Here is a 27,220-nt window from a genome sequence, read left to right as displayed (position 1 = left end):
ATTGACTTACAATTATATGGACGTCGGGTCCGCGCTAAAAAGTGTCCGCACTTGTAAGGCGCTAAAATCGTATACAGAGCGCGACACTCCGCTTTAGTCTTCATTTGTTCTACTGACAGCGCGATACTGCGATGACATCAATTTAAATTTCGAATAGGTTGACTTGGGACATTTATTTCGTGGTTTTTGTATTAGACCCGTCGTCCATTTATTTGTAAGTCAATATCTTAACCCGACATTTTTTTGTTCAGGATCCTTTCGGGATTAAGTAATAATAATAATAATAATAATAATAATATCTTTAGGAAATGAAACTATTTTTCCGGATTTAAATCGCGTATATATGTTTTTTCAAACAAACCGACGCTTCGGGCCCTTTACAGGTCCCGTGGTCACGGTTGACTGTTAAATCCGGAAAAATAGTTTCATTTCAAATTCAAATTCAAATTCAAAATAATCTTTATTTCATAGGTAAGCATTATTACACTTGAAATCGTCACAATATGGTTAAACTCTACCGCTCATACGTAAGGCAGATTCCCCTGAGAAGAATGAGCAAGAAACTCTAGGGGTTGCTCTTTGTAAATAACATTTACAATTTTTTTTTTTTTATTTGATACATCAGAGATCGAGACTACCTCCATGAGCTAAACGGGTTACTACCACGGATTTTTGTCATCCAAGTACGCAGATTCCTATGTGTAACAATCGCGAAAACCTAAGAACTCGATAATAATATCTTTATTAACACTTTTGCCTTATTAGTACAGAGCAGCAATTTTATAATAAGCAAGTGGAAGGTTTGGGAATAACCCGAAAAATTGGTGGTTGCAACAATTCGTCGCAAAGTATAAGTAAATATAGTTTACCTATCCCAAATAACGTTAATTTTTAATAATATGCTTAAGTTATTTCTTCAATCCCGAATAGATCTGTTACAAAAAAAATGTTGTCACAGGGTAGTCTCCACTTCCTGTTCCTCGATAAATTCCTATCACTGGTTATAAGTCATCTAACAAAAGCTGTTCTTTATGTTGTTAGTAGTTCTGTATGGTTGTTGTATTTAAAATAAAAATAATCCTGTGTATTTACTTACCAAATGTGCCATTAAGTATTACTAAAACTGACACACTAATAACCTTCATTTTGTTTTTACATAAGTATCATTTTCGTGCTATTAAATGACTTTGACTCATTATTACACACTGTGAATCATTCTCTCGAATATCTTAAATAAAAAGTTTACTTTTATGTTTACGTGTTGTTGATTGAATACGACACACCCAATTAATAAATGGAAAGAAGAGACCTACATGACCCTATAAGGAAAATAGTAGACTGTAATATTATAGGTACTAGCTGTTGCACGAACAAGTCATGTGCATTTGATGGTAAGCTATACGTCGTACCAGTTGCAGTGCCACTCAGGCTTTTATCGCAAAGATGTGAGGGGCACTTCCACTGATCCACTGCTCCCGTCACCCTGGGACATAAGTTGACGAGTCCCATGTGCCTGTAATTTCGCCAGCACCCTTCCCCTTCAATTCTATTAAAGATAATTTATAATTTTATCGATTGTTTGAATTTTTCATTGTGTAAAAGCTACCTTGCGTCGAGTATTAGAACTAAATAGTTTCTAAATGCTTGTTAAATTTGCTACTGCCCGCTAGAGAGCGCTTTGCCTAAAAATTGTCATCGTAGCGCGTATCCGACCACAGGAAATGAACTGTCTAGGAACTGTCAATGATGAAGAAAACATCAAATTGTCTATGAATTTTTTGGCGCACGCGGAAGTAGCTATCGCTCCGATTTCCTTTTCCTTTATTCAAAAATTTAGCTTAAATTCAGTGAAAATTGCGGAAAAACTTTGCTGAAAACCTTCTACGCGCGGTGCAAGTGGAATATTAGTGATATTATTGTATTTGAATTGTGAAAATCAAGATGGAGGTGTCGGACTTGAACGATATTCTAAACGTTAGAGCTATTAAGATGGAAACTGGTGAAAATGCCTTCGATGAGGGAACAGACGGTGTTGAAATGTCGGACGCTCTATCTATTATACCTCAATACGTTACAGAATCTGATTTAGGTAAGTTCTAAACATGTAAACTTTACACAACCAATTTTGACTTTGAACGCAATACAGGAAAACAGTCGTCGAAACTTCAAATGTTTCCTGGCTTAAAAATTAAGGATGAATTTATTACTGTAGTACTTCCCCCATTAGCAGTCCTGCTAGTCCTGGTCTTTCTAAAGCATAGCTCAAGTTTCAAGCATTTCTTGAAACCACTAATCATTGTATTGCTATTGAGACTCCACTGTGATTGTATCGCAATTATGATAATATTTTGTTATTCTGCTTAAACCTAGTTCGAATGACAGTTGAGTCTCGATAGTGTCTACTTGGTACTTGGTGTAACGGGCTGGTGTACACAATTCGACGTCAAGGCGCCTATTTTGCGTGTGGTGGGTGCAGGATCCTACTCGTGCCACCCAAGCTCCTCCAGAAATCTCGGCAACCTCCTCGGTTTGCTGAAGACTTCAGGGAGCGACCTCGGCATTCCAATGCACTTCGCCTTGTAGTTGGCACACCCGAGCACTGTAGTAGGATGTGCGCTGCCATTTTCACCCCCTCCATGCGTACTCTGCATAGAGGGCTGTCTGTGATACCTAAATTGAAAAGGTGTTTATTGTATGGACCCATTAACCCTGTTGCCTTTTGAGTTGATTTAATTTTCGAGATAGACTGGCATTGAGCACTGGGGGTGCTTCCCTCGCCTGCCTATGAACCGTGAGAGTAGTCCATGTGTCATTATGAGAAAATTTTGTAGACAGTGTAAAGAAGTCATGCACCTGATGGTAAGCTCCACACCTGTCCATAACACTTGGAGTGCCACTGAGAACTTTAAATCGCCATGATCTGGGGCACTGCCACTGGGCCCGTTACCCTGAGACGTAAGTTGACAAGTCTCATGTGCCTGTAATTTCACTAGCACCCTTACCCTTCAAGACTGGAACACAGTAATGCTGACGTTTCTGCTTCGCTGCAGAAATAGGTAAGGTGGCAGTACTTCCCTGGACGAACTCTTCCACAAGGAGCACTACAACTACTAATCAATAATAGCTTCAGCTCATTCTTCCATCTTTGATGATGACACCCTCTATTACATTTTCCATCATGTGGTTACCAATTGGTGATATCCTGCTCCATTTCTCCGGCCCAAGCAACAGATGCCCAGTCCATCTCCGTTTTGCCTGATCTATCTTTGAAAACACATCAATACCATTAGAATTACTTGTAATTGAAATAACAGTAAATACTTATGGAACAATTTTATTTGTGTAATGCGCCTCAAAATACAAATTTAAAAAGAAAAAGCAGAGTGAATCTTTGTTGGGACATTAGCTGAAATTTGTGTTAATTTTCCTATTTAATTATATTGTTTCATGTTTAAATTTTTATTTAACTCGCGTCCACATTTGTTTTTATTTTATTCATATATTTTTATTTCTTTTAATCGGCATTTTCGAAAAGGGTCCACTGAAAACCAGCGCTGTGGCCCAGCCGCAGTATTAGCTGAGTTGGGTCCTTTTCAGTGCAATAATACACTTTTAATACTAATTATTAATATTGTACTCCACGTGTATTGTGCTGAATAAATTACATTTCTTTCTTTCTTTCTTTCTTTACTTTTTATTTAACTAACTAAAAATGTAAGTGGGATTTTGTTATATATTTTGCAATTGATATTTTAAATACTATCAAGGTGTCGTTTAGTGATAATGATTCTATTTTGTAGATTGTGTTTTATAATTTATATTTTAATTAAGATATGCACGCGTGCAAGATATGCAGAAGAATCTACCCATGGCAGCCCACTGCTTTGACTTACCACCTCTCAAGCAGAGGGGTGTGGGTTCAAATCCAGATTTGCACCTCTGAGATTTCAGAATTTGTGTTCAAAATTTAATTTGAAATTTATGAGCTTTTCGATGTAGCAATGCACCTGATGCAATTAAAAAAAACTAATAATATCTGATGCACAAAACTAACGAGTCGTAAAAAAGCTCAGTGTCATAGTTAAAATAAAATTGGCACATTCTTAATAAATCTGTGTAACAAGAAAAGTACTTACTATTCTGATTTGAGCCAGTATTCTTCAAAAGCAGCTATATCTGGAAAGTAATATAAAAAGTTATTTATTATATGATAATAACATAATGTTAGTTCTTATATGTTTCAAATTTCACCATTAGCACACTACATCTCCCGCTCTCATTGGCTTTCCTCTACCTCAAAGGTTATCTGGAACTGGCTCTTAGCAATAAGGCCGCCTTTGCCCACATTACTTCTAAAGTGTTTTTGTACTATTATTGTCTGTGAGCAATAAAGTGTCTATCTAGGCTCTTTATGACACTCAACGATAAAGTTACATACATTTTCTATTTTGCTATTTCAGGTCTTATGCAATCCAACTCCGAGATCCTCCAAACACCGTTGGCCGTCTTTGACACAGCTGATGATGAGGACACTATGCAGAGCAATGACTCAGGAGGTAATTAATATTCTTTATAACTACACTGTTGATTATAATAATAACTGCGGACTTAGCGAGGCTAATAAGTACATATAGCACGTAAGTAATTTCTTTGCCATCTGCCACCAAAAGCCATTATCAAATGGGTCTTTTTAAGAAGATAGAAGGGAGTTACTATGCTGCCAACAAAATCTAATAATAATACAGAATTCATAGTAGTAGCCTTGACCAATAAGGCTTAATTTAAATTTTGGCATTTAATGTTATATTATATTCCATTTCAGAGGAAGTGATAGTCCAACTAATGGACATTCGCACGAGGCTATCAAAGCTGCGCACAATGTTGGAACGAAGACTTGGCGTAGACCTCTCCGATTATACATTCTGGCTTCAAGATGCTAAATTGGTAAGTATCATTTCATTGTTTATTATACTATGTTTATTATATTCGTACTCCAAAAGCAATGGCGGGAGTACCTGATGATGTTATGTAATAAAAAAATACTAAATTATGACCGTTCCTGGCCTACTAATACAGCAAATAGCTACCTTTGTCCATAACAACTTAGAAAAGTTTCAGCATAATGGGATTAACGAGGTATGCTTTACGCAGCAACACACATTTTAACCTTATAATATTCTGTCCAATTTAACCAAGTCAGAACAGTCTGTCTATGTAATTGAAGCACTAGCATACAACAAGATACCGTATGACATCAAAGGTGCAGCATCACCGTTTAGTTAGTAAAGAAATGGCTACAAGAAGAACAATTCTATAACTTAGAATTCCTTATTTCTTAAAGTCAAATGTCACAATGTAATTTCAATCGTATCATCATTGACTTACAAATAAGTGGACGACGGGTCTAATACAAAAACCCCGAAAAAATGTCCCAAGTCAACCTATTTAAACGTATTGACATGTAAAGGAATATGAAAAAGCTAAAACGTTGAATTTAAATTATAATGTCATCGCAGTACTGTCTAATTTTCCTTGCTTCGCTGTCAGTCGAACAAACGAAGACTAAAGCGTGAATGACGCTCTGTATACGATTTTAACGCCCTATAAGTTCGGACACTTTTTAGCGCGGTACCGACGTCCATATAATTGTAAGTCAATGCGTATCATGATTTATCTTTGATTATTTGATATTGTACTTGATATTGTACATTTTATTTATTTATTTTTTTATGACACATAATTATAATGTTCAGTTTTCCAAATGTTGAATGGTATTGCTAACTGACTTGTAACATATAATATTGTTACCAATAAATAATTTAATTACATTAGTATATTAATACCTTGTATTTCCAGTTGTACTTCTAAGTATAACTTTAGATGCTAAATTACAACGGGGTATATAAATAGTTAACACGATTAAAAAATAATAGGAAAACTTTCAGACGTCGAAATCGCTAGATTGGCTTACTTCAACACTTTTAGAGTTTAATGGCATACGGCATTTCCCTCGTTCTGTGGAAATATGCGGTTAGGACATCGAGTATATAATCAGAAATAGAGACGAAATGTCATTTAATATGTTTGAAAATTAGTTTGCCCAATCATTACGGTGACTACTGCGCTCCGATTGGTCTGCCCCAATTCGAAACAACTGACGGGTGTCGTCAATTGTTTCTTAACTTGAGCTATGCTATAATTGAGGAAAATTGAAAAATTACATATTGAATATTTAATTACCGATGAAATGTGATTCCGTTTGTTTTGTAATTAGATGTTTGCTGTTTTTCCCACATCACCGAATGGAACAGCCCCCCATTGTTAGAGATATATCTTTATCGCAATAAATACAGAATATTTTTGGAATATACGGAGACGTACACTACTACTCAGCTATCTAATTTGTGATTTCTGATATGTGATATTTAAAAGTGATATAAGGCCTATTTGCCTGATGAGGTGCCAGGGATGTATGCCCTTATTTCGTCTCCATTTCTGGTTATATACTCGATGGGTTAGGACAATTTACACTGTGGGCCCCATGTCTTTATCTTTAAATCCGATGACACTACAATAATATGGGAACCTTAATCCGATTCTGCAACCAGGACAGTCTGCAGATTACACAAACTCCTCAACTGTTTACAGAAAAAGTAACGTGAATGTATGAATGAATGAAATATTCTTTATTGCACATTAAAAATTACGATAACAATACCGAACAGTAATGCAAGTATCACAGAGTAAGCTAATTTCATTCATCAACATCATAAGAGCAGCAATTTCTTCCAGGCAACCTTAAGATTGAAATTTAAGAGTTGAAAAAGGGGGTGCAACCAAAGAATATCTTGTAATGAAAGTGTTTCAAATAGATACACTCTTCATCTAAAGTAAATATAAAAATAAATACTTTAATACATACATAATTGAAATGTGTATATAAAATAATAACACTGCCCTCGAAAAAAAGACACAACTGCTGTATATAACGTACAGTTGTGCCTTTCTTCGTTACGAGGGCGGAATATATAATAATAAGATTCCTTATATACTTTTGTAGGAAAATGAAATAAATAATAAATTAATAAATAAACAAAGGAAGAAATTATATTGTTATTATTGTTTGCGTTAGTGACGATCATATCATCCCTTGACATTGTATTTTTAATTGTGATATTGTGACATTGATATTATGAAATAAATTATTCTATTCTATTCTATAACATTATGCAAAAAGGAAATTAAATGAATTAAAATAACCTCGACGAGTTTGCAGGTGGTGTCTTTATTGATTTTGGAGTACACTTTTTTTGTAAAGGGGTTTTTTTTTTTCAGGCAAAGTTCACCAACTCATTGCCCAGTTAGTGTAGGGATCTCAACTATGCAATGTATCGGGGAGTTTTTAATTGAAGTTTTATTATGCTGTTCTGCAGCAAGCACATAGGGAAATTCGTAAAGTCTGCTGACTCGTTCCGTAGCCCATTTGAGAGAGCGATAGACCGCAGATCTTTATAGCGGTTGAATTTTTTTATCGCGCGTTCTTGAATCTATGCCGCCTCTACTAATTTCAAATTGATCTTTTACACCATGTGAGAAACGAGTATAAGCGAGAGTACCCCGAGTGATCAAGGACTTTGGTTACATTTTTTTTAAAGTAAATTGACTTCCTCTTGACCACTACCTAGCCCTGGAGCTATGATAGGATCTACGATGGAACGAGCTCGCTCAGGAGATCTGCCGTCTACTAATCAAAACTCGGCTAAGTGACAAATGGTCAAATATCCGATATAAATAGCAAAAGATTCTGTTTTAAAAGCAGTTAAAATAAGTTAACGTGTTCGGCTTATCGGAGCTTATCCTAACTATGCATAGCTGAAATAGCATTAAACAATTTCGTTATTCAAAAACTGGGCTATGGTTTTTTATGATATCTCAAAAAAATACAGACATGCCAGTCGCACGTTAAAGATTCTCGGGTTGTATGTGCTTGGAAACAGTCGCAGGCAGGGAATTCCATTTCTGGGCTATGCGTATAATAAATCGATTTTAATTGCAGTAGAGTTCCTTGTGAAAGAATACGTCCAAAGACGTATACTACCTTACCTAATTCTGACGCAAAGCAGTAATATAAGCTTTACTACATTTCGGTTATGAAGGTTAAGGGTGCTGGTGAAATTACAGGCACGTGTGACTTGTCAACTTATGACTGGCGCAATGGCATCTCAGATCTTTGTGATTGAAAGCACTCAGGGATACTGCAACTATTATGGACGACTTGTTTGTCCCGTTACTTGATTTCATAAAAAAAATCGACCAAGCAAGGATGATATCGCACGCCTGGACGTCCGATGATAAAAGGGGCGGGCGAGATGACCTGATGGAACTCACGGGCACACTCACCGAAATATATTCTATAGGAAAGCGTCAGACAGGCAACTTGCGCCAGTGGGTTGGTTGATTTGCATAACAGTGAAAGGGTTGAATCAATCACTTAAAAAAATATATATAGTAAAATTTAGGATATATACTGATTAGTATACGGTGTGAAAACATTTCTAAAAATTTTCACTATAGAAAAGACAACACAAATTTACCTCGAAATAAAATAAAATACCGTCTCGCGCTAAAAAGTTTGGCAATTCGTTTTTATGCCGAACCATCAAATTGTGGAACCAACTCCCGGCGCATGTATTCCCTCCCCTCTATAACATCGGGTCCTTCAAACGTAGTGTGAAGAAGCATTTGGCCAGACCGGCAAAATGATAGTGACGGAGTGAAGATATTTGTGTTTTCCATCCGTTACTCTCAGCTCTGGACTGTATTCGCACTTTCCATCAGGCGCGGTGCAGTCATTTTGCCGAGTCACAATAAAAAATAAAAAAAAATTTACAAGAAAACAGCGGTATTCAATAGGTACTTTACATATGGCACTGGTAATACAATAGTGTATTAACTCAAAAAGTGGACTTCCTCAGAATCGATGAAAAACGAATTACTCACGTCCCGCAAAAAAAAATCATTAAAATGTATGTATGTTGTAGTTTAGTATAGACACTTAAACAATTTCTCAAATATATTTAAAATTAAAATGGAAAAGATAATGTTTTTGAACAAGGATTATTTTGGCCAGAACTAGACCTCACATAAGTGTGTCTCATTTTGAGCTAAATGGATATCTTTTGATTATTTCTTACAATATTCTAACAACGGTTCTTTCGACGTGTAGAGAATCAAATTTTACGTTCAGTAATGATATAATATTCAATTTCACATATTTTGAGTTACAACACTATTGTAATAGCAGTGCGATATACCAATGATTTTTCTTATATCAACTGAGCTAAATAGAACACGTTATACGATATACATTTTTCAAATAGCTTCAATTTAGTTTGTAAAAGAAGACACTCTGAAATAAAGCCTGTGTCCCTGCCGGTGTATTCAAGCCAAATAAACCGCATTAGTACGGGTAAAATTCGATCTGATGTAGTATAGACTCTTAAGTAGTGGTATTGAAAGGACTGTTCGTGCTGCCCTTTTAAATCTAACCTAATATTAATAATTTTGCAGTTGGAGAGCCACAAAACGCTTGTGGAACAATGCATCCGTGGCTCCGGAGTAGTGCAAGTGAACATAGCGCTACGACCTGCTGAGAAAAAGATCAATATCCTAGACGTTCTTAAGCCAGACACAGAATTGGCCAACACTTTATATCCTAACTGTGAGTATTTATATCTCGCTTTGTAAGGTCCACTTCTCATAGTAGCTTATTCTACACATAAAATAACCGTAAATTTTAAAGTAATTTTACATTTTAAGTTGCCCGCCTCTATACGAAAGTTTGTAAACAAACTAATGAATGCTAAGAGTCGTATTCTAGAACTCTACTCAATGCTCAAGTCAGGACTTGAGTATGATTTAAAGCATTGAAAATCATACTCAAGTCCTTGCCATTAAGGTCGTATTTCCAGTGCTTGAAATCATACTCAAGTCTGCTCAAATCCTGACTTGAGCATTGAGTAGAGTTCTGGAATACGACCCTTAGTGTTGCTATGTTAATTCTACATACGTTCTTTATGTAGTTCTATTAAAAAGATACACCCAATTAAATATAGATAAGTACATATGTAACCTATTTATCGTTAAGATTTACAAAATAGAAATTACCCATATATTGTAATAATTTGCTATTATAATAATTTTGTTACATTATTTTAACAAAGTTTTACATCTGGCAACGATTCTGACATTAAAACAAATTAAACTATAATTTGTTGGAATAAGGTTTACATTTAAGGGAACACCATTCGACAATAACTCGAAGTATTCCGGCTTCTCGGCCGCTGTTTCTTTAGATGTTATAAAGCGGATTTTTGAGAATGTGTGATATAATATATAATAATAATAATAATAACAACGCACGCACTCAACATAGCCCCGCACTAGGGAAACCCTGTATCGCGGGTGCCTGGACACACATAGACAACCACAAATCACACCAAAACGCATGAGAGAAATAAATGTAGGCCATACAAATATTTCTCCCGGCCCGGGAATCGAACCTGTGACCTCTGCGTGGCAGTCCGGCATGGTAACCGCTCGACCACGGAGGCAGTTGATGTATGATATATTTTGATGGAAGCTCGTAGATTTCATGAATGAAATAGAACTCGCAGATCCACCGGCCCACCTCGCGCTGATTGATAGAGATGTATCGGGACAAGTTGTTACGCGTTTAATAGTGAATATTCTGAATAAATGTTTTCGATCGCGCTATCACTGGTAATAGGCACGTGGACAATTTTAGGCAAGCCAGTGGTAATCGAGCTATGTGGACGCCTCGCCACTGGTAGCCATTCCAAACACTTCTTTTACGAAGTAACCACAAAAAAGCTATTAAATTATTATAAATATTAGACAACAGTAAATGGAGCCATGAATGGTCTGATGGGGAGCAACATCGTATCCCAAAAAGCACACATGTCCGTACACTATGCTTTGCTGGTCCCTACACTGACGTTTGATAGTGAGAATTGGGTGTGGGAGAAGAAGCATGAAAGTATAATTAATGCAGTGAAAATGAAATCTTTAAGGAAAATTTGTGGACTGAAGTTGAGTGATAGAGTGAAGAATACAATAATACGTGAAAGAGGATGTGGTGACTGGAATAAAGAAAGTAATGTTGAGGTGGTTTGGGCATGTAGAGCGGATGGATGTGAGAAGAATTACCGAACAGATTTATGATGCGAATGTGGATGGAAGGGTTAGGCGTTACATTGACCAGATCAGTGATATCCTCAAAAAGGCTGGAACCCCAAGTGACAAGAATGAAAGACGTTGTATGAAAAACGTAGTTGATGTATGTGCGGTTCGATAGTTGTGTCAGGATAGAGTTGGACAAGGGCGCGAGCTTAAGTATGTATGTATTAGACAACACCACATACGTTGCTCTCATCCCAAAGTAAGTAACTAAAGCGCTTGTGTCATGAAAATCAAAAACAACGATCATGCCACAAAGACCCGAGACAATATAGAAAGTTATTTTATTATTTTATAGTTAAGGTACATCAACAGTAGTACATATACTCTTAGGTAATAGTGTAGTTTCACATTAGTTTTGTACTTATATGTCTACCCATTACAGATGTACACAGCATTTAATATCTATGCAACAGAAACAATAACACGAAATTATACATATATATAGATATACATACATACATACATACATACACATACGTACTACTTACTATTACTTTAATTACTAATTACTTATAAAATTATTGGGGAAGCGATTCAAGAATTTGATTTTTGAAAACATTACGAGAAGAATAAAAGATGTCTATATCAATTTGAGAATTAATTTGGTTATAAGTGGAGCAGAATCTAGATAATGGACTGTGCAAAGCTAGGTTAGTCCGGCAACGTGGTATCTTAAAGATTTTGGTTATTTTATGACGGGGGTATTTATATGGTATGTTAATATTTATTTGATTTAGGATATTGCAGCACTTTATTTTATTATTTAGTATATCATGTAAAAATAGAAGGTCAGATAAAGTACGGCGATAAAGTTATGCGTACCGGGATCCTTGCCCGGCCGGGTCAATGTAGAAAACTAAGTTTCTATATTGTGTCAGGTTCGGGTGTTTGTGGTACCGTCGTTGTTACCGATTTCCATGACACAAATGCCTTTGCTATTTACTTTGGGATCAGGGCAACGTATGTTATATAAAAAAATATACTACAGAAAAAAATCCAATGTCCGCAATATCGCTGATCCGACCCACTACGTCGCAAAGTTAAGATAAATATAGTCCGCCTGCCTGTCCCCAATTACGTTAATTTTTAATGTACTTAACTTAGAATAATAACGCATAGAAACCTAGTCCGCACACGCTAAGTGAGGCAAATTGAAGCGCGCCAAAAGGGCCTACACGAGCGGGCGGGCCTTCAGTGCTCAAGGTCAACTTGCACCGCGAACAGCTCAAGAATTTTAGCTAAAAATGACGAATTGTGCGGTAAATGAGTGTAAAAATACGTCAGACAAACATAAAATAGATACTAACATCACATTCCACAAGGAAGTAACGCGTTTCAACTTGTATTTTTATATAAATATTCACTAAAACCGAAAATTAACCTACTACTAAAACCAGCCTACATGAATTTGATTTTTGCCTCACTTGTGACAGATCGTTTGATATGAAACTATCATTCTATGCGTTATTATTCTAAGGTACTTAAGTGATTTCCCGAATCTCGAACAGGTCCAGGACCTAAAAAATATTGTCGAACGGCAGTCTCCATGGCAGTCTCCATTTTCTGTCTATGTTCCTCCAAGGTTTAGGTAAAAAAACTAACCTTAAAAAAAAAACAACCTATTCCAATCCCTGGTCATAATCGACCCGGTTATCAAAAATGATCGATCGACACAAGTCTAACATGTATATGGCTCTTCAGATTTAGAGCTAGAAGACACCACGACAACTGAGCCAGGGGAACTTGTCGAGACATGTCTGGAAGGAGAAATGCGGCCGCACGCTGCGGCCGTCAAGTGGGTGGTCGACGCGCAGTTCAAACTGGACCACGCCAGAGCCAGGATACCCGATGACCCGGCGCAGTGGTGAGTTGTAAACAGGCGTTCACAGGTCTCTCAGGTTGCGACGGAGAGAGCGAGAAAGGTTCAATGTATCTGGTGACCTCAGATAATAAAAAAAGACTATATGTACGAGGAATCCAATCCTATTTAACCGACTTCAGGTTCTTTTATAATGTATTTGACATGTCAAATAAATACGATTTTATTTTATTATTTATTATTTCCTCTTTTATACTGTTAGGTATATAATTAAAGATTTGTATAGCTTTAGGGTGTGTGCTGTTTTTAAATATTTAAATAAAACATTTTTACGGGCGGACTTTGTAGTTGTTTGTTGCGCCTAGCGCTGGTGCAATATTTAAATTCGTCAATGTTTTTCCTTACGAATAGCGGTGATTCAATAATATAAATGGAGGGAAACGATAGAATTGTTCCTCATATACAGTACATTTTGCAGCTAACTCTTGGTCCTATATTTACCAGAGTTATAATACTTATAACTACCACTGCTGCACACCGGTCCCCGCCAACACAAGAATTACATATGAAACACAACACTTTAAAATTAATGGTGTGTTTTACCGCAGGTCCGTACAACATGTCAAATTATGGATCCAGTGGGCAGTCCGTCAGTTCAATTTGACAGGTGTCAAACTCTCGGACTGGAACATGAACGGCTCAGAGCTATGTGCCATCAACAACGTCGATTTTAAGTAAGTACACTGCGGTATATGGCTTTTTGGCGTGCATAAAGGCCTGTTCAGATGTAAACGATATTCGCTATCGCTGTGTGTAGCGAAAAATACTGCTGTTTCTCGCCGGGTATTTATACAGTGTTTTTTAATGGAACAATTTGAGGAAATCCGAAATCATAGAAGATACAAGGAAACTGTCTTAAGAACCATTAAGTCTTTTTTGTGAAAACAATTTTGGTATAGTCAATTTTTTGGTCAAGGGTGAGTTGTCCATGAAAATTTTTTATTAGTTTATTTATTTAGGACAACTTACAAAACACACAAACAAGTGGTCAAAACAGTAAATATTGTGGCTCGGATTTTGTGTGTTGTTTCATTAATAAGTTAGGAGTATTTAAAAAAAAACTAAAAGTTTAACTACTTACAAATTAACTGTTTAAGATTAATGTTGCTTCTATTTATTGGTTACTCTACTTGTCATCTAGTTAGGTACAATTTTGTTTTTACAACTTTAGTTATTATTACAAAAGTACATGGATGCATTTAATGGAAGTACGTATATTAAATATAGTAAATTATGTATAAATAAATGTGTTCATGTGAGTGGCGACTCGGGTAGCATAAAGTAGCCTTTTTAATTCGGCTTTGTACTTATTAAAGGTTATACGAATAAATGTAACTATGGCCTGTACCTTCGCCTGAGAGGAAACACGTACCCAGCAGTGGGCCGTATAAATGGGTTGATCTAAAAATATCACCCTGTCCCACTGTCCGTTAAACTAAAAAGGACATTTTTTTTAATTTTCAGAGATAAAGTGCCATCTGACCCAGGGGACCTGTTCTGGACACATTTTGAATTGTTACGAAAATGCAAGTTTATTGGTAAGCATTTATTTTACTAATTAAAAGCCAGGGTTCGAAGTGATAATTATAACGATAATTAATTAACGATAATGGTAGATTATCATTATAATTAGTAGGGCGCGTAAATAGCCTCAGCTTATGTCTCAGTGTCGGGCGCAGTGGCAGTGCCCCTCAGATCTTTGCGATTTAAAGCTCTGAGTGGCACTGCAACTGTTATGGATAGGCGTGTTGCTTACTATCAGGTGCACAACTTGTTCGTCCTGTCACTTCATATTATAAAAAAAAATACTATGCGAAAAATGCGAATGGCTAGCACGGGATCCAGTCACCTGAAGATACCTGTCGGCGTAGATGAACGAATGATAGATATATAGCGAATATCACCGGGTGCCCGGCGATAGAAAGAGACGGCATGGACGGCCGAGAAGGCGTTGGCGGGATGATCTTGATGGGATTGTGAGGAATGGTGGGAGATCGCCAAAGACAGGGAGCAATGGAGGATTTTGAGGGAGACCTTTGCCCAGCAGTGGAACATAATAGGTTAATTTTTAAAAAAACTTGACAAGAAGAATATTTAGAATCAATGATGGATTATTATTTTTGTACACGGCCCACCAACGAGCAGGCCTCTACTCCATATACCAAGGAGGATTTAGTGCGTAACCAATAATATAATTAATGATAATATAATTATCATGACAATATCATTAATGATAATTTATTTGTCATGTTAATATAATTAATGATAATTTATTTATCATGGTAATATAATTAATGATAATTTATTTATCATGATGATAAAAAAACTGAAATGTTTATGAAATTAATTGGAACAACAATATGTTTGGGTCAGACACATCTCCTAAGGGTGCGACCGAAACAATGAATTTATTGCAAACCAAATTTCCCGATCGCACACGAAATTCAGCCTTTAAGTGGCCAACATGTGATTTAAAACCGCTGGATTATTTTTTATGGGGTTATGTTAAGGACAGAGTCTATATGGAGCCAATCGAATCGATTGCAGCCATTGACTTACAATCATATGGACGTCGGGTCCGCGCTAAAAAGTGTCCGAACTTATAGGGCGTTAAAATCGTATACAGAGCGTCATTCACGCTTTAGTCTTCGTTTGTTCGACTGACAAAATTAGACAGTACTGCGATGACATTACAATTTAAATTCAACGTTTTAGCTTTTTCATATTCCTTTACATGTCATTACGTTTAAATAGGTTGACTTGGGACATTTTTTTCGTGGTTTTTGTATTAGACCCGTCGTCCATTTATTTGTAAGTCAATGATTGCAGCTTTAAAACTCAAAATTCGTGAAGTGATTAACGAAATAGATGCACCATTTTATCAAAAAGTGATTAAAATCTTTAATGAAAGAATCGACATCTGTTACTGTGCTCGTGGTGGACATTTATCAGATATCATTTTTCATTCACAATTCCAAAACCAAAGTTTTATTTTGATTTGCAAAACAAAGTTATTGTTGAAAAACCCTTTATTTATTTCTTTATTATAATTATTATTGACCAATATTTAATTTTGTTTCTTTCCCAGCTGTGGTACAACACGAAGAGGCGACGGCGGCTACGACATCAAAAGATATTCTTGATTTACCTCACGCCGCCATTAGAAAGAAACCTAAACAGGTAACAAAACGACTATAGTCCATTTCACATGGGATGGGTACAGTGATATTTGAAATTTGAAGTAAACATAAAATCATTATCTAGTGTGCTCTTATAGTATTTTGACTTCAAAATAAGGCTATAAACATTGACTTACAAATAAATGGACGACGGGTCTAATACAAAAACCACGAAAAAAATGTCCCAAGTCAACCTATTTAAACGTAGTGACATGTAAAGGAATATGAAAAGGCTAAAACGTTGAATTTAAATTGTAATATCATCGCAGTACTGTCTAATTTTGCTTGCTTTGCTGTCAGTCGAACAAACGAAGACTAAAGCGTGAATGACGCTCTGTATACGATTTTAACGCCCTATAAGTTCGGACACTTTTTAGCGCGTACCCGACGTCCATATAATTGTAAGTCAATGGCTATAAATAAGTTTTTTTTCGTATGTATGTTACTCGGTAACCGTTTGCAATAAAACTTCGCATATAGATGTAATTCCACGAGGTTACAGGCATTGGTGAAATTCAGGCACGTGGGACTTGTCAACTTAAGTCTCACGGTAACGGGCGCAGTGGCAGTGCCCCTCAGAGCTTTCGATTTAAAGCTCTAAGTGGCACTGCAACTGCCATGGACAAGCGTGTGCTTACCATCAGGCGCACGATTTATTCGTCCCGTCACTTGATGTTATAAAAAAATCTTCTGAGGTTATGAGAATTCTGTTTAAGAGGGAGCAGAGGAAGAATTCCTAATCTTCGATTTGATTTTAGAGGGGTATATCCACTTTAAAGTTAAAAATAAAATATTGTATGAGTAACTACACGATATATTCAAGCATAGACATTAATCAGAAACATAAAACAATAAAGTTTCCTCGTTAGATAAAAATCACGAAATGACCTCTAATTTTCACATTTTTTCGATTTATCCTCGAAATGCTACAGGTTATTAGGACAAAAATTAGATAATTAATCATATTTATGCATGATCGACAACTGTCACTACGGATTTTTTTTTAATGCCTTTAGTTTTAGAGTTATTCCCTGTCCTGTCTCCTGTCGCATGTCACGCGAACTTCAGGCATATTGTTTCACAAATTTGGGCGGAGCCAACGTCAAAACTTTTTTGGCAAATGACGTTCTTCGCGTTGTGGCTGGTAGGGTTGACTGCCCGAGCATGCTTCATTGCATGAGACTGCATTCACCTTCAATTTGAGGGCTTGTCATTTTTGTTTTTGATTATTGGTAGGTCCTGATGAGACTATATAGATAATTGTGTAACTATTATAAGAATATGGCATGTATCTGTCTGAAATAAATGAATTTGATTTGATTCGATATACAAATTTTGCAGGTTGATATCACATCTCCTTCATCTTAAAGTAATGCATTCAAATTAACACCCTTGATAAGAAATTTAAAATAAATAGTAAGTTTGCCATCTACTGAATAATCACTTTTTATGAGATACGAGTTCAAGAAAGTAAGGCGTCGTTGTTGTTTATAAATAAAATTAAATTAAAATAAAAATCTTTTATTTTCAGACACCATAAGTCCATAGTTTGTTAGTAAGCAATCTTATACTATATTAGTAACAACTGACTGTATGGTGTATTGTATATGAAGTGTACATTAACATTTTCAAAATCGAGATGTCAAAATATTCAAAATACGATTGTAATATTTTGTCGACAACCTTTCAAGTTTTAAAGTAATTACTGTTATTATTTTCTAAACCTATCACACATGCAATGCAGTAAGCTGACGATGTTCATATAGATGGCCGGTTCATTATCGACGCAGTGTGAATGCCATATCGCCTACACTCATATGTCACATTTGATGTGACCTTTACAATCCCCAAACAGGCAAATTTATAAGTTTAGGTTGTCGACGTATTTAATACGATTTTTGTATAAAATGCAGAGGCTGAATTTCATAAATAGGTTCATTAAAGACGCACCAGCTTGTGTACAGAATATTCGATTTTGTATACGAATATTTTGTGTTTTCTCGCAACAATTCTTTGAAGGCAGAAGAGTACACGGTTATTTACAAAAAAAAAATACTTTTTGATAAAAGTCTATATTTTGTGTTTTTCAATGTCTTTTATTCAAACTCAATTTAGTTAGCTTTATCCGCCTTTTTTCAGATAGCTGTTTTAATTTTGCTGCCGTCAATTCAAAATTGATAGTATAATATAACATTCACTGAAATAATCATAATTAAGTCGAAAGTAAAAATTCAAAATACTAAAATTAGCACTTAATAAAATTACAATTAAACTTATAGAAATTACGTGTCATAGGGAAATCCATTACATTACAATTACAACTACTTCTTAGTCATTATTTTTGTGTGCGAGATGCATCTGTCTACACAATGTATTATGATCGGGGAATCATGTCGCCCTGGTATTACCCTTAGGATGGGGTTGCAACTACCCCGTAGTCTACAGAGCAGCGAGTCCGGTTTCTTTCGCATTATGGCATTAAAATCTTCTATATTAGCTGATGTTTATGATGTTAGTAATTAGTCCAGAGACGTTGTTAGTATGTTACAAATAATATCAAACTAAAATATCTTTATAACGGTTCAAATCTCGCTTTTCAGGCTATAATAAGCCAAAGCCTGGACGAAGACCTGACTGCCCTTGTGTCTTCACGGAGCGGCAACAATGGACAGATTCAATTATGGCAATTTCTACTAGAGCTGCTTACTAGTGCTGAGTACTACGATGCCATTAGGTGGCATGGTAAGTACAGTCATCACCATCGTCAACAAAGTACGACATAATTTTTAAAAAAGACTATAACAAAATAGACTAAAAAAACTAAATACAATGAATAGCGACATCTCTAGCCAGGACTGGCAGCTGTGAAGGTATCTAACTGGGTGACGAAATACTTAAGATTTCTCATAGATGGCGCTGCGGCTAAAAAGTCGTTGAAAAACCAATTACAAAAACACGACAACAAACAGCAAAACACGTGAGTTCCGCTGGTTCGTTCCGTGGCTTAGTTGGTATAGCGTCTGGCACGGTATGAAGACGTCGGTTCGAATCCGGCCGGATCGAAGGAATTTTTTCAGAGTATTCGATCTTTGTATTAATAATTATAACAACAGTTAATACAAAAGTAAAACTTATTGTATTAAACAATTGGTGAATTTTTCGATAACAGAACAATAATTATATAAAAAAATACAATTCATTTTTTATTGAATTGATATTCAATTATGATTTGAGAAATTACTCCACTATAGTCTGTCTTTTATGAAGACGGAGTAAAATGACATTTGTACGGTTGCCAGTTTTCATAAAATTTTAAATAGTCATGTAGTTGCTATCGATAGATTGTGAAAGAATGCCAGAAATGTCTGTAACCATTACTAATTTCCGTATTGCCTTCTTCATTCTTATTTTGAGAGCTAGCTACTAGTATCAAAATAATTTTTTATTCATACACATTTTATCAGTAACATGCGGATTTGATTATCTATATTGAATTAAAATGAAAAACTTTAAAATATGTCTACTCTTTGTGTTTTTCATAGGCACAGTTATAAATACAGTGTATGTATGAAATTACAAAAATTTACTATTTAAATGAACTTGTGCTTAGTAATTGGACGAATAATGGGTCGAAGATTATTCAAATGAAACAAGTTCGGCTGTTCATTCCAAAAGCGTGACTAATAAATACTCTATCGATGGTCGATAGAATATTTATCGACTGCAATCACTAGCTGTTCGCAATGAACTGTCATTTTACTCCGTCTTCAAAAAAGACAGACTATAGTTTCAGTTAAAGATCGAACTCTCAGAAAAATATTTATATTTTTTTATCTTAGATTTCGCTGCGGCTAAAAAGTCGTTGAAAACCAAAAACAAAAGTCCGACAACAAGCACATAGAAAAATTCGTGAGGTCCTCGGTTTCGTTCCGTGGCTTAGTTTCTGGCACGGTTTGCTAGAAGACGGCAGTTCGAATCCGGCCGGGTCGAAGGAAATGTTTCTAAGTGTTCGCTGACATCCCAGGTTCGATTCCAGGGCCGGGAGAAATATTTATACGGCCTACATTTAGTGAGTTTGGGTGTAATTTGTGCTTGTCTATGTGTATGTCCATGGCACCCGCGACAATGAGTGTGCGCATTAAAAAAGAATTCACTTTAAAACATTGACTTACAAATAAATGGACGACGGGTCTAATACACAAACCACGAAAAAAATGTCCCAAGTCAACCTATTTAAACGTAATGACATGTAAAGGAATATGAAAAAGCTAAAACGTTGAATTTAAATTGTAATGTCATCGCAGTACTGTCTAATTTTGCTTGCTTCGCTGTCAGTCGAACAAACGAAGACTAAAGCGTGAATGACGCTCTGTATACGATTTTAACGCCCTATAAGTTCGGACACTTTTTAGCGCGGATCCGACGTCCATATAATTGTAAGTCAATGCTTTAAAAGTACTTTTTATCACATGACATATCGATGCCTTAATTTCTGAAACTCGTGTCTTAATAAAGAGTGATTATTCAAGAGATGGCAAACCTTACTAATTATTTTAAATATCTTATCAAGGGTCTTAATTTGGATACATTACTTTAAGGACAGGTTAAAGCCAGTGTGTGAACTTTGTGCTTTAAGATAAGAATTTGAGAAAGTAAGGCAAAGATATGTAGGTTTATTTATTATTTCCTTAAGGACAGGCGTGTCGCATGTTTTATAATTGTTGGCAGGTAATAAATGATATTATTATTATAGGTAGACATGTCCCTTACCATTAAGCGCATGTCGGCGATTGCGGAGAATGTTTTTTGTGAGGTCAGCTAAAGTTGGTTGTGCATAATCCTTTAGGGACAGAAGGCGAATTCAAGCTGCTGGAGCCAGAGAGAGTGGCCCGCCTGTGGGGCGCGAGGAAACACAAGCCGGCCATGAACTATGAGAAGCTGTCCAGGGCGCTGAGGTACTATTACGACGGGGACATGATCGCCAAAGTCTCAGGAAAGAGGTAAGCAACCACGGTGTTATACAAAAGTACAATCCATGTAAAATGAAAGGAATTTTTAATTAACGCACACGAGTATTCATTAGATCGAATGCTCAATTGATCTAGGGTTCATTAGATCGAATGCTTAATTGATCGAGTGCTCATTAGATCGAATGCTTAATTGATCGAGTGCTCATTAGATAGAATGCTTAATTAAATAATGAACAAATAACGCACACACTCATAGCCTTGCATTATGAGTGTCATAGACAACCACAAATTACACAATTACACTCACGTGAGAAATAAATGTAGGCCATAGAAATATTTTTCCCGGCCCTGAAATTGAACCTGGTGACACTGCGTGGCAGACCACCACCCCTAGTGTGCGTTATTTATTTATTAAGCATTCGATCTAATGAGCACTCGATCGATTAAGCATTCGATCCAATGAACACTCGATCAATCGGCCTAATGAATACTTGATCAATAAAATTATCAATTAACGGTTAGCAAACTAATATTTATTTAAATTTCGATCCATGGACTCTTTAAGTTACGCCACAAAGCAGCGATCTCTTTTTATACAGAGTGCCCAAAATAATATTATTGATATTTTTTATCGTTGCAGATTCGTGTACAAGTTTGTATGTGACCTTCGACAACTGCTGGGGTACAGTCCAGCCGAGCTCGCGGAGTTAGTCAAAGAAGTACATTTAGCCACTAAAAAAAATTAATAAATATTATAGATATATGACACTATCAAGCAGGTGGACCGTATAATCTGTTCGGTAGTTTATATAGCGGATTATAACAATAACTGTCCAGTGGGTCATGCATACATTGTGCCTTCACATACATAATGTTCCAATTTGCATTTTTTTAAAGTGGCAGTTTGTCTATACATGTTAAGTTAATCTATGGCTGTGTGCACTAAACTTATGCAACCCACTGCTGGGCAGAGTCTTGAAATGTATTCAAAGGAAGTATGATCCTGTTTTGATGACATTCAAGTGATACTAGATTTTAAATAGCAGTAGAGCTCTTTGTGAAACAGTTCGTCCAAGGAAGTACTGCCACGTTACCCATTTCTGCCGCCAAGCAGTAATGTCAGTATTACTGTGTTCCGCGTTTGAAGGGTGCTGGTGAAATTACAGACACATGGGACTTGTCAATTTATGTCTCAGGGTGACGGGCGCAGTGGCAGTGCCCCTCAGATCTTTGCGATTTAAAGCTCTGAGTGGCACTGCAACTGTTATGGACAGGCGTGTAGCTTACCATCAGGTGCACGACTGTAAAAAAAAGATACGATAGGAAACATTGACTTACAATTATATGGACGTCGGGCCCGCGCTAAAAAGTGTCCGAACTTATAGGGCGTTAAAATCGTATACAGAGCGTAATTCACGCTTTAGTCTTGTTTGTTCGACTGACAGCGAAGCAAGCAAAATTAGACAGTACTGCGATGACATTACAATTTAAATTCAACGTTTTAGCCTTTTCATTTTCCTTTACATGTCACTACGTTTAAATAGGTTGACTTGGGACATTTTTTTCGTGGTTCTTGTATTAGACCCGTCGTCCATTTATTTGTAAGTCATTGATAGGAAATCCAAATATTTTTCCGGATTTAAATCACGTGTATTTGTTTTTTTCAAACAAACCGACGTTTCGGGCCCTTTACAGGTCCCATGGTCACGGTTGACTGAGGTGGTACAGTCTTCAACCAGTTATGTCTAATATTGATGCAAACCACCCTATTTTGTTCACTATAGTTACAATAGTTGTTAATTAAATACCTTATTTTTAATTTTACAAAGAAAACTATCTAATTTACGCTATATTAAGTTTCACAAATTATTTTATTGAATAAATTTTTCTTAAGTTCAATTTATTATTAATTAATAATAGAAATTAGAATAAACTAAAACATATTAATTAATACTGCAGTCTTATGTCTGTATGGGATTTTTCATTAGAGGAAATACTGGAAAATCCCAAACAGACACCTCAGTAAACCGTGACCATGGGACCTGTAAAGGGCCCGAAACGTCGGTTTGTTTGAAAAAAAAACAAATATACGCGATTTAAATCCGGAAAAGTAGTTTCACTTCCTATGTGTAACAATCGCGAAAATCTAAGAACTCGAAAAGATACGATCTAACTTTCTAGCTTTAAGCACAAATGCTGAAAACAGTGCTCGTCGATACGGCACGTAACTTTCCTTCGATAACTTTACGTTTGTAGCCTTTGCCGGTCGAGAAGTACAATCGACTTACTGACCTCCTAGCCTACTATTTGGTTTTGATTGCCTACTTAAGCATTCAACAGAAAACTGTAAAGGAATTCCAGCTTTTTTGGTTACAATTTGTATTTTATGTAATGTAATTAAAGACCAAATTGACTTAAAAAGTTGCCTCATTCATTAACGATGCAAAAAGGAAGTCATACAAAAAATTATTTCACGACTCAACGTTATTTTTTTAAGGCTCAATTTACGTTACAGCGGAACTGAATAGAAGCGAATTTTTGTAACTATATTGCACATGGCGTAATGGACTCTATGGTCAATTGTGTAGCGTACAAACTAGATACGAGAAAAAATTCGACGAAATACTACAGCCCCAAGGTGAAGTCGCGAGAAAGCTCGCGAATTCTCGATTCTAACACCTTCACACTGACACGTCGATCGCCTTGCTCAATACTCTTCGGAACAAGGTCCGTGACGCCGATGTGCTCACCGAAAAATTATATGATTATGAATTTTTTTAAAATAACTATCTGATATGACCATAGTGTTACTTAATATGATTGATTATAGTACATTATCGCAGAGGCCGGGAAGCAAGGGATTGCTGGATGAGTACGAGTTACGAGGACGAGCGCCAGCGAGGCCTTGTATTAATACGAGTCAAGCAATCCCCGTTCCCGCAGAGGCATGTATAGTATTTTTCTCAAACAATGCGAGGAAATAATAAAAGACTAAAGAGAGGACGATTTATAATATAAATGGTAAAAAAACTTTGACTAACATTAAAATTTATACAATACAATTGCTATAAGAAAATGTTATTGTTTTTCCAGGCACATTGTGTTTGAGTTTATCTATTACTGTATTTTTGTTATCGCTCTTCTCACTAGCACTTATTTTCGCGTACAAAATTCCAAAAAGACGAAAAAACAACGGAATACCAAAACACTTTAGTTTAAATATTACCGCCATTACCTTTTTTTTAAGTAAGCTGTACAGGTAGGTAGTTTTAATTCTCGCAATTATGAACACTGAGCAGTTAGCAGGTAGATTTAAAAGTTTAGAGAAGAGGACAGTAATGGATTTTCATATTTACTTTGCAGGGAACAAGTCGCATGGTCCATAAATGGCAAACTTTCCGTGTTCGGTTTTGAAAGTAGGTAATGCAAACATTTCCGAGCACGTTTGAGAAAATATTATTCCATTGTTTTGTTCTTTGTTATTGTTATAATTTTATGTATTGACTTGTCCTTAGGACTAGCATTGTGAGTGCTTTGAGTCATACTGTAAATTTATAATGTATATTTTGAAATAAATAACTACTCAGAACTAAATAGAAGGTTACGGTGAGGTCAGTTATCTTATGATATCGACTGTACTGTGAATTGAATACCCTTTGCTAAAGAGGTAATTAAAAAAATATGAACTGAAAGTTGTATTAAAATAAATGTAAATAAAGATGCTTATGTTATGTACAAAATAAACATTTATTACGTTTTAAAGTTGTTTTATTACATTGTAAGCATATAATTAAATCTAGTTCCTATGTTATTAATACAGTATGGAGAACAGAAAGAATTTATTTGAACAAGCAGTTTCCATTTCATCAGTGTTTGAAATGATAATTATGATTGATAATTATCACAATAATTATCTTGATAAAATACCTTGATATTTATCAAATTAATTAAGACAAGAAAATAATCATGTTTCGTAAACGGTAAATGTATGTATGTGTACTATGTTGTTTCTTTATGGAATAAAAAAATATTTCTTTCTTTCTACCGCTAGCATTGTCGTGTCATGTGTTTGTATTCTATTCTATTTCCTTAATGGCGGCCGCTAGGCTTGGGCCAGTGTCAGCTTTGACATGTGTTTGTATCCAAGACATGTACATACGTGTCAATGTCAAAAAAGTAACCAACTTAATTTTCTCGCTGTTTGTCATTGATACCCAAAATTAAAGAGACAAAGATAATTTCTCGGGTACCTAATTATCAAGGAAAATAAATATCTTGATAATTTCGACCCTGGTTTCCATATGCTTTTACTTACATTTTTATGCTTAGAGAATGCTAGGAAATAATAAGTATAAGGTTATTTCCGCTAAAAAGTCTAAGGTTATTTCCGCTAAAAAGTCTCAAGAAATCACACTTTTAATTTATCGGCGTCACCAAATAACATTAGCTTAAATATAGGCCTTAAATACGCCTACTAATTTGTTTGACGCATTTGTTTGACAAAATCACATTTACACTATGGTGTCTAGTTTCATTAGCAAAAGCATTGACTTACAATTATATGGACGTCGGGTCCGCGCTAAAAAGTGTCCGAACTTATAGGGCGTTAAAATCCTATACAGAGCGTCATTCACGCTTTAGTCTTCGTTTGTTCAACTGACAGCGAAGCAAGCAGAATTAGACAGTACTGCGATGACATTACAATTTAAATTCAACGTTTTAGCTTTTTCATATTCCTTTACATGGCACTACGTTTAAATAGGTTGACTTGGAACATTTTTTTGCGTGGTTTTTGTATTAGACCCGTCGTCCATTTATTTGTAATTCAATGAGCAAAACGGTCTCATCGCCAGTCACGTGATCTGTCAAAGTGACGTTTGATCATTTCCCGCATAAAGCTTAATTTACTCTGATGCGGAAGGGAAAGCAATCGAATTTTCTAACCATTACGTAATCAACTTTATTTCAATGATATGACGTACAAATTAGATATGAGCCAAAAAACAGGTCACGCGCCTTCCGAAGAATTTTCGAGAATTACCGCAGCTACCACTAGTCTTCGCAAAATAAGAGGCATCTTTGGACACTTGTTATTGCAACATAAATAGGGATGTGAACTAAACATATCGGTAACCATATTAAATGACTCTCATTCTCATCAATTCGCATTTTTATGAGTCTGTGACCGTTTAGATTATCTTTAAGGTCATTGGTTTTCAGTTCTACAGTTCAGAACAATTAATATTTATTTAAGCGATATAGACTAAAGTAAATAATAAGTACCTAGGTAAATATTATAAAAATGATCACAATGACAAACAGTGGTTGTTATTATAGTGTAGTTATATTCAACAAAGTTCACAAGGACATCTGACAACTGCCTCCGTGGCCGAACGGTTACCATGCCGGACTGTCACGCAGAGGTCCCAGGTTCGATTCCCGGGCCGGGAGAATTTTTTTTTAAAGAAAATTGAATCGTCTCGGTGAAATTCGGCTGGTTACAACACTATTATTAAAAAAAGCAGATTGAGGACGCAACTATTTTTAACACGTTTCGGACTAACTCAGAATTGCATTTTATTTAGAAATTCATGCGAAAATGACACTTGAAATATGTTCTAAAATTAATAAAATAATGCTTCACTAAAATAAATTATTTTTTTCTTAAACCCAATATCTAAGTTAATAATTGTTTGTATACCGTTTCGTTGATTAAGTTACATACTATCGTCTTCCTTAGCAGCCAAATAGGGCCTCTTACATTATGACGGCTATAGTTTGTATGTTACACAAGAATTCTCACATCTACCAATATACCGTATTGCATTTATACACATAATGTTTTTATGTTACGTAGGATTTCGTTAACACAATGCGCTTCCATCCTGTTGCACAGCAATGTATGTAATTTAAACTTAACCATTACCCCT

At 35.8% G+C, this 27,220-nt stretch overlaps 1 protein-coding gene across 2 annotated transcripts; it reads left to right on the top strand.

Moving 5' to 3' along the window:
* Nucleotides 1-1,890: 1,890 nt before the first annotated feature.
* On the top strand, nucleotides 1,891-22,433 carry LOC113232229 (DNA-binding protein Ets97D-like). Of its 2 annotated transcripts, XM_026466885.1 has the most exons (11): nucleotides 1,901-2,089; nucleotides 4,461-4,556; nucleotides 4,823-4,944; nucleotides 9,571-9,721; nucleotides 12,964-13,126; nucleotides 13,690-13,815; nucleotides 14,606-14,679; nucleotides 16,230-16,321; nucleotides 18,921-19,062; nucleotides 21,167-21,320; nucleotides 21,931-22,433. In XM_026466885.1, the coding sequence occupies exons 1-11, from the start codon at nucleotides 1,942-1,944 to the stop codon at nucleotides 22,034-22,036; spliced, it is 1,374 nt and encodes a 457-aa protein (XP_026322670.1). In that variant the 5' UTR covers nucleotides 1,901-1,941; the 3' UTR covers nucleotides 22,037-22,433. The 2 variants fall into 2 exon arrangements, with proteins under 2 accessions (XP_026322671.1, XP_026322670.1); XM_026466886.1 differs by lacking the exons at nucleotides 14,606-14,679; nucleotides 16,230-16,321 and having other exon boundaries at nucleotides 1,891-2,089; nucleotides 13,690-13,797; nucleotides 18,980-19,062.
* Nucleotides 22,434-27,220: the final 4,787 nt, after the last annotated feature.

This window comes from Hyposmocoma kahamanoa, unplaced genomic scaffold (genome assembly GCF_003589595.1).
Source record: "Hyposmocoma kahamanoa isolate Upper Pololo Valley unplaced genomic scaffold, ASM358959v1 67, whole genome shotgun sequence".
NCBI lineage: Eukaryota > Metazoa > Arthropoda > Insecta > Lepidoptera > Cosmopterigidae > Hyposmocoma > Hyposmocoma kahamanoa.
This window is presented reverse-complemented; position numbering and strand designations above follow the sequence as displayed.